General features: G+C 43.2%; 1 protein-coding gene across 1 annotated transcript in view; it reads left to right on the top strand.

Annotated features, from left to right (window-relative positions):
• Positions 1–524: 524 nt before the first annotated feature.
• zdhhc13 (zinc finger DHHC-type palmitoyltransferase 13) overlaps positions 525–9062 on the top strand; it is a 19855-nt gene continuing 11317 nt past the window's right edge. Inside the window, exons 1-8 of the mRNA XM_063188908.1 lie at positions 525–775; positions 1901–2118; positions 2713–2835; positions 4003–4080; positions 6096–6240; positions 7092–7156; positions 7576–7738; positions 8753–8878. Coding sequence (XP_063044978.1) covers positions 752–775; positions 1901–2118; positions 2713–2835; positions 4003–4080; positions 6096–6240; positions 7092–7156; positions 7576–7738; positions 8753–8878 — 942 coding nt within the window. The 5' untranslated portion in view covers positions 525–751. The remainder of the gene's footprint in view (positions 776–1900; positions 2119–2712; positions 2836–4002; positions 4081–6095; positions 6241–7091; positions 7157–7575; positions 7739–8752; positions 8879–9062) is intronic.

The raw sequence follows: 9062 nt of genomic DNA, 5'->3' as shown, positions 1-9062 counted from the left end.
GTCTACAGTAGGCAAGTAGGCCTACCTGTGAGGAAGCCATAACATCTTGTTATGTTGAAGCTGATGATGTTGTAGGCTATTCCACAAGTGATTCGAAGTGATCTCGCCAGCTGAATAAAATGACTTGGCGGGCCAGATTTGGCCCCCATAGGCCTGAGTTTGGCATCCCTGGCCTAGCCATAGGCCTACGTAGTGTGTGTGTGTGTGTGTGTGTGTGTGTGTGTGTGTGTGTGTGTGTGTGTGTGTGTGTGTGTGTGTGTGTGTGTGTGTGTGTGTGTGTGTGTTTTCCCTGCTGGTGACATTTAACCTAAACATTAACATTAACCAAACTAGAACAATTATGCTAATAATTGCATAAATAGCTTAAGACAGACAACTAGTTATATTTTATTAAACTAGCATTTTTAAAAGCGGGCTCGGCTATAGGCATCATGGCACATTTTGGTACCCTCATGGATGCGATGCAAAGCAAAGAGCCGTTGCCAGGGAAACTATTTTTGTTCTTTCTGTCAAAAATCCACATCTGGATGGCGGTATCAGTGCTGCCAGGGGCTTGCTTGACTGCTCAGAGCCAATCAACGACAACGAGCTCGGTATGCAGGAAGCGCAGAGGAGTGGTGCATGCTCGTCTGCTGTAGTGTCTACACAGCTGCATGTCTGCCAAAGTAAACGTGCACTTACCTAGTTTCAGGCGACAGATTAGGCTGGCTAGACAACCAAGGTAGCAGACCTCAACCAACTCCCTCACGCAATGGACTGGGAAGGAAGCAGTGAAGTAAGTAAATTAATAGGGTATTTGGGATTTGGTGCCGTTGGTTTAAAACTCATTTTAAGCTAGCTACACTGTAGCTAACCGGATGTGGAAGTGTTGTTGATAGAAAATCGTTTGCATATGCTAGCTATGTAGCTAATGTTATCAGCTAAACGGATTTGCATAGGGATTTTGTTGTATACACGTTTCATTGTACGTTCTGACGACTTCTGTGGAGTCATGATAGTATCTGTATTTTTGTTTGCGTAAGTAGCTAGTCTAGGTGGTTATTGACAGCTTGGTGGGGGGTTGCTAATTGAAATCATCAAAGCTAGCAATGCTAACCACACTCCTACTGAAATCTGTTTCACTAGTAGTGAGGGTGTGACTGTTCACCAATAAGATATTCCATTCCATTGCTCATTGATGACAGCAAAGGTCTACCTCCCTATCGTGTGCGAGTGTACCTGTACCACATTTCAGCAACAAAATAGCAATTGCTACAAAGCTCCCTTGAATCTTGATTGGCTGTCAATGTAGACACCCATGCATGACAGTCCAAATGAAGTTCTTGTTTCACTATCAACTGCCCATTCGTCTGTCTGCGCTTGTTCTGCCACCTGAAATTACTTGGTGTGAAGCAAACAGACTGGCAAAATAATGATTGTATTTATCCAGTTGTATTGTTTGAAAAAATACATTTCAATTAGAGTCAGACCAGTCATTGTACAGTCATTGAAGTATGGATGACCAACAGGTCTTTCGAGGCCAGACAAAAGGTAGACAGATATTTGATAACAGTGGTGGTTGTTGGATCAGCTTTGTATTATATACAAGGAAACATCATAGCAATACTAGATTTTAATAAACGGACTGTACAACAGTGATTCCACCAGTGGTAGCACATCGGGGCTGTGTGGAAAATTTTTGAGTAGAGTATCGTTTATTGATCCCAGGGGGAAATGTAATAACATGTATGGTAAAATGTAATAACAAATGTATGGAGCATAGTCACATTTGGATAGAACAAGAGAAATGGTGTGACGAGATGGCTTGTGGTGACGAGATGGCTTGGGGGTGCACTGGGGAACACTGTTATGGTGTTGTACCCCATGGTGACTATTTCTAAATTCTGTGGAAATCCTACAGTCCCACAGCCATATGGAGGATGGGTGCCATGGACACGGACACGGACACAGTCACGGCCCTGGAGGGCACGGTTTTGGCGGCATGGGCCACGGGTTCATGCCAGGTCTGCCCGGTCAGTTTGCCCCGAGGGGAGAGGCCATGACAGACCCGACGCAGCAGCCCAAGAAACGCTCACACATGGACGACAGCAGCAGTTGGGATATCGTCAAAGCAACACAGTAAGTTCAGACGTGTGATGATTCTGAATGCATGTTTGATTGTTACAAAACTCAAACAGCCAGTGATGGATGGAAGACGGTCGTGATTGACATTTATGTTATTTGCTTACCATGGGGTACCCCATGGGTATGAAATAGGGCCAAGGTTGAATTCCACAACACCATTTTACACATTTTTTATTTGTAAGGGAGAACCTGACGAGCAGGTCGCTCAAGCAGTGTCGTTATCAGTTATGTACACAACTCAGCACTTTGTCACTTTATCTGGACTTTAGAGATACACTCGCCCTACAGAGGCAACGTGCAGTATCTACGGCGCCAACATTGAATCTGAGAGAAAGACCTTCAAATCCTTGGTAATTAGGTTGGATATTGTAGTTACTGCAAATTTGACATGGCAATATCTTTAAAGTGGGACGTATTAAGACCATAGATTTATCCGAAGATAAAGGAGGTGAATGGTTTTGAAGACCCTTTTCTGTCTTAACTCAATTTTGACAGAAATATGTTGTCACTGCACTTTGCCGTTGTAGGGCAGAACAGAACCAGCAAGTTTTTTATTTCTCCCCCACCCCCCTCTCTGCTGTTGTACAGGTTTGGAATCCTGGACAGGTGTAAAGAGCTCATCGAGGCTGGATATGACGTCACGCAGCCAGATAAGGAGAACGTGACGTTGTTACATTGGGCAGCTATTAACAACCGCCTGGAGTTGGTCAAGTACGGGTCTCTCATGTCATCCCATGGCTCAGGCTGGGGCTACACTGAATGCATTCACTCAAAGACTTCTCTATCTACCATAACTATGATTAACTTTGACTATACTGCCATGCAAAGGCAAAGTGCAGCAACTACATATTTTGTCAAAATTGAGTGTCCCGCCATTGTAGAGATATTGCTATGTCTAATTTGCAGTAATTACAATATCAAACCTAATACCTACCAATACTTTGAAGGCCTTGATCTCAGTTTCAATGTTGGTGTATTTTCTGCACTTTGCCTTTGTAGAGCAGTATAATCAATGGCTACAGCAGACACGGCAGCACAGCAGACATCCTGAAGGAAAATGGCTCATGTATTTTTTTTAACACAACATGAGTTAATGTGATATAATGCATCCAATGTGGCCCCAGCGCCATTGCTCATTTAATGCAGAGATTATAAACCTATGCTAGTTGTTTCTTCACAGGCGAGTGGAAGAACCCTGCTAGTGTTATCTTAGCTAGTGCATCTTAGTGAAACCTGCCGAGTCACATTTTTAAATGCAGAACGTTAGCGTCTGAACACTAATGCAATTTCCTTCATAGGGATTGACCTTCAAGTCGACCTATTTCATAGACCTGAAAAGTCATTCAAAGTTCATTGGAAATTTTGCTTCAAGTGTAAATTGTAGTTAAGTTAATTGTAGTTGGACGACTAGTTTTCATCACTATGGTATATTTATCTTAATACATGCAAAGCTGGTGAGGATTTACTAGCTTTTTAATGAGGGTCTTGATCGCTCTTCATTTTAGTGTTGCTTTCTGAGATTTTTTTTGTATATATGTTTTGGGCTTTTTATGCCTGTATTCTGATTGGACAGTTACAGAGGGACAGGAAATGGGCAGGGAGAGAGAGACGAGGAAGGTTCAGCAAATGACCTCGGGCTGGAATCGAACCCGGTTAGCCGGTCAACCTATTGAGCCACGGCTGGGTCGCTTTCTCAGTTCTTAAAAGAATCTGAGGCTCACTATGGTGCTGTTTGTTTGTGTCCATCATAAAAACAAACTTGAGTGGTAGTTTCGACTGGTCAACCATCAAATCCCAAAGCCGTGTCAATGAAAGGATTTTAATCTGCAGCAGTAGTACCCATACAGTAGATGTCAATTTCTGACATTTCTTTTCCAGGTACTTCATATCGAAAGGGTCAGCCATCGACCAGCTGGGCGGGGATCTGAACTCCACGCCACTGCACTGGGCCATACGGTAATGTGACACCCTTGGCAATAGCTGTAGTTTGCTCATCTGCTCACATGCTCATCTGCAGTTGCTGCTTTGAGTGAATGTTTCTGAGCTCATGTTGGAGCATGATGTTAGTTTAGCTTCCGTTTTATCATGAGCAAACCACTGTAAGCTTTCACTTTCACTTTCCCAACAAGTGGTCTTCCGTTGTTTAAGGGTTACAGGAAAGTGCCAGGTTTTTTTGTAATTGATTCTGATGTAGACATTGAAATACAACTCACTGTGATTTCCATGTGACTTGGAGTCTCCAGAAGTTTGAAATGATTAATGAATGGATGAATGATTTTTTTTTATTATTATTAATTACCACTGATTAGCATTATTCTTTAGCATGTGTTCTCAACTCGTGTTCCAGCTGATATTGTTATTGTGATTTTAGTTATTAGTTACCACTGATAACTCTTTTTATAGTGCACCTTCTCTTGCACAATGCGCTCCTCTATCCATGTCACCTCTGCTGTTCTGCAGGCAGACAGCAGAGGTTATCTGGCCAAAGCTGTTATAATTTTCATCATTAGTGAACAATGACTACTGTCTACCTCGTGTATCTTCGCTGGTGATGGGCCCCTCTCCATAAATGGCCCTCGAGACATGGGTTCCCCACCCCTGATCTAATTTTATGTTATTATGGTATTGTTGTTTGTTGTTTTATATCTGTCATGTGCTCCTCTCACCTCATTTGACCCCTTTTGTTCTGCAAGCAAGGCCACCTGGCCATGGCAATGGTCATCCAACTGATGTCGTTATTAGGATTTTCATTTGTATTTTTAGTTAACGCTGATTACTCTAAGTTCACCTGCTGTACCTTCTCTTGTGTGATGGTCCTCCCACCAGTAGTGATCCAGGTTAAAGGTCAACGTCTACTGAAAACCAGTTTTACTCACTCCTTTTGCAATATGAAGGGTCACTCCTAGTTTATTTGACTCTAATTTCTTTCTTTCTTTCTTGTTTCTTTTCTTCTTTTATTTGTTTTTTTGTGAAGCACATTGAGTTGCACCTGTGTATGAAATGCGCCATACAAATAAACTTGCCTTGCCTTGCCTAGTTTCCACACACATGCTGCGCCCGCAAACAGTTTTTCAAAACAAGCAGCGATGTGGTCTAGTCGTGATGTGCCCCTCTCTCCCTGCTACCTGGCTTTGGTGCTCCAACTGATGGTGATCCAAGTGATTTTCATTATTATTTACCACTGGTTACCTCTGATTACCTTTACTCTTTACCCTTCTGCTGTGAGGGAAAGGTCGCCTGGCCATGCTGATGAAGCTGATGTTTTGATATTGTTAGTGTTGTGGTATAGTCAGAGATTCTTTAAGTATAGAGATATGCCAACATAATAGGTTTCTATGGGCACCTAACGCGACCAGGTTCCAGTCTGCCTAAAGGGGAGTGTCATAATGCTCCTACAATGAATAGAACAGTCCTTAGGTCTGCCTAGGTCTGCCTAAGGGGGGCCATAATAGAACCAGGAAACAATGGGCCAATGGAACCTCTCTCTCTCTACTCTCTCTGGTATAGTGTAGTTGTGATGTGCTCCTTTCTCCATGCCACCTCTGCTGTTCGGCAGGCAAAGCCACCTGGCCATGGTGATGAAGAGGATGCTGTTAATGTTGCTTTCCCCTAGAAGCTCTAAATTATATGTTTTCATTTTTATTTTATTGTTATTATAATTATTACTTTGTTTCATCTTAATGTTTTCATTTTCTTTTACTCGCTTTCTTTCTTGTTTCCTTTCTTTTTGCTTTTTTTTTAAACACATTGAATTGCACCTGTGTGTATGTAATGCACTATAAGCTTACACATAACCTTGCCTTGCCTAATATACATGTATTTTATTATGTTATTGTTGTGATATAGTTGTGATGCTCTCCTCTTTGCAGGCAGGGCCACTTGGCGATGGTGATGAAGGTGATGTTGTGATGTAAATGTACTGTATGTTGTTGTGTTAGTTGTGATGTGCCCCTCTCTCCCTGCTACCTCAGGCAAGGTCACTTGGCCATGGTAATCCAGCTGATGCGTTACGGTGCCGACCCCAATCTGGCGGACGGGGAGGGTTACCGGGGCCTGCACCTGGCCGTACTCTTCCAGCACATGCCCATCGCAGCTTACCTCATGGCCAAGGGACAGGTGAGGCACACACACACACACACACACACACACACACACACACACACACACACACACACACACACACACACACACACACACACACACACACACACACACACACACACACACACTATTTGTGTCCCCCAACCCAAAAATATGTACTCTCACCAGCACACACGCCACGATTGAAAGAGCCACTGGGAGCACACACACACTGTTGCTTACCGGCAAGATGTATCGGTTATGGACCAACCCGATGCTTACTGAGTCTCAACACAGCTGACTAAACTCTTTTGACTAGCATGACTTGGATGACTGAGAATCTTCACACCCATATAGGCTGGGTACATTCCATTACCTTAACTCCTGTCCTCCACCTGTGCTTGTGTCCTTGCACAACGCTGATGCCCCGTCTCCATGGAGAAAACAATAGTGCCCCCCCTGTCAGCTTAGCCACACCAGCTTTTGAGGGACTTTACCCCATTCAACATCCCGATTGCAAATGAGAAAATGACCTTTAAATTACGATTATGAGGCCCTACCGTGGCCTAATGGTAGGGCACTCGTCTGCTATGCGGCCAACCCGGGTTCGATTCCCGGTCTGGGTCCTTTGCCAGCCCTTCCCCGTCTCTCATCCCAACTCGCTTCCTGTCTGTCCTTCACCATCCTGTCTCATAATAAAGGCTTGAAAAGCCCCCCCAAAAAAAACGCTTTGCGAGATGATGAGTTAAACTTCTGTCGTCAATGGCGTCTTGTGACGTCATCACGAGGCCACAAGCACAAGGAAGGACAAGAGTTAGGATCATGGAAAGAATCCCTAGAGCCATGTTGTTTTAATGAATCATTGGTCCTCATTTGTGCCACTGCAGGAAGTGGATTTAATGGACCAAAATGGACAGACCTCTTTGATGTTGGCAGCTCAAAAAATCATTGGGTATGTAATTGTGTTGCTACTTGTTCAGTTTAAAATGTGTGTGATATGTGTGAAGGTACTCTTCTGTGTGGTGTAATCATAGAAATAACCGCTATTATGATGAGCTATTTTTCTTAAGAAATGAGACTTGTGTTTGAACTGTCTACAGCCCTTTATTATGCTTAGATGAAACTCGTCAGTCCTGTTCCTTTTTGTGTACATAAAAACATTAGCCATATTTTAGTTCCTATCAACTATGACACTCAAACTGAGAGTATATCTGGGTAATATCTTTGAAAAGTGACAGCCTTTGTGGTCTCATTTTCACATTTTTACCGTGTCAAACTTCAGTTTAAGCGGAAGAGCAACCTAAATGGCTGAGTTATTGGGAACTACCTACTACTCTAATAACAGACTCGCTTTGCTGCTCTCTATGGCAGGCCCGAGCCCACCAACTTCCTCATCAAGTGCAATGCCTCGGTGAACGCGGTGGACAAGGTGAAGAGGAACTCTCCGCTGCACTGCGCCGTGCTGGCGGGAAACGTGGACTCGGTCCACATCCTGCTGGAGGCAGGGGCCAGCGTGGACATGGAGAACGGAGATGTAAGTATTGCCTCGGGGCTGCAGCCATGGTGGAATGGTTACAGAGTTGGCCCAGAGATCTTATAGACAGAAATGCGTCATTCTAGTTCTTTTCCGGTATCCACTTTATGTCGGGTGAGCGCCCCTTTAGGAGACCTTCGGTTAGGAGACCTTCTGAGTCCTGAGGTTGAGATAAATGAGGTTGATAAACTGAGTCCCCTTAGCGCTGTTGATGGCGGTTGCACACTTCTCACGCAAACACCTCAAAAATAGAAGAAGAAGGAGGGGACAACTTAGGAGACCCAACTTGAGCTCACTCTTTTGCATGGGGTGGGCGGGTTTTGAATACTCTTTATTAATTCACAGGGTTCCCACTGGTGCTTGAATTCCTTGAAAATGCTTGAATTTAAATTAAGTGTTTTCAAGGTTGTGAAAAGGCTTGAATGTTTGGTGAAGTGCTTGAAAATGCTTGCAATATGTGTCAAGTCAAACTCAGTAAGCCAAATAATAGAAATAAATTGTTCCGGTACATCAAAAATCTGATGGAGTGTGATTGCCAGTGGGCCGCGGCCCATAGTTTGAGAATGACTGCATTATACTGTATGTATTTGATGTAGGGATGTGAAAACAATTCCGGTAACACTTTATAATAATGTCTGCTTATAGAGCGTTAATAATACTTAGTGAAATGATGAACAAAACATTAACAAATGTTTGCAAATGATTGGGAAATGTTATGTCATTATTTTATATTCATCAAACATTTACAAATTGTTTGTAAATGAACAAAAATACTCTGTTAAAAGGTTTGTAAAATCTTGAACATATTATTTAACTAAAATGTATGCTAAATAAAATATCTACCATGTTAATGTTTTCTTCATCATTAATTAATTATTTACCAAGTCTTCATGAGCAGACATTATTATAAATTGTTCCAAATTCCAATCAACTGTATTGACATGGCAATAAACTTTTGACTCTTGAATCTTTCTAAATATGAGTGGGCTCTCTTGTCTCGTGTCCTTGTTGCAGGGTGACACGCCGATCGATCTGGCCCACCAGGTGCACAGTCCGCTGCTCATTCACATGCTCAACCATATCAAGCAGGAGAGGATCAAGTCCAACTCCGCGTGCCTCAAGTTCTTCAACAGATACAGGGTACGGTTGACCACCTTGCATGTCTTAAGGAATGCACACAGGATCGTGCCCTGCTAATGACTAGACACTCAGGGTGCATCCCAATATGTGACCTTGCCTCCTCTACTTGTGCTTGTCTCCTCATCCCGCCTCCTGGCCCCTCCTCCGTGGAGAAAACTATAAAGTTTCCCAGCTGTCAGCCTCG

Source organism: Engraulis encrasicolus, chromosome 22 (genome assembly GCF_034702125.1).
Source record: "Engraulis encrasicolus isolate BLACKSEA-1 chromosome 22, IST_EnEncr_1.0, whole genome shotgun sequence".
In the NCBI taxonomy this organism is placed as follows: domain Eukaryota; kingdom Metazoa; phylum Chordata; class Actinopteri; order Clupeiformes; family Engraulidae; genus Engraulis; species Engraulis encrasicolus.
Note: the sequence above shows the minus strand (reverse complement) of the source record. Positions and strands in the feature narration are given on the sequence as shown.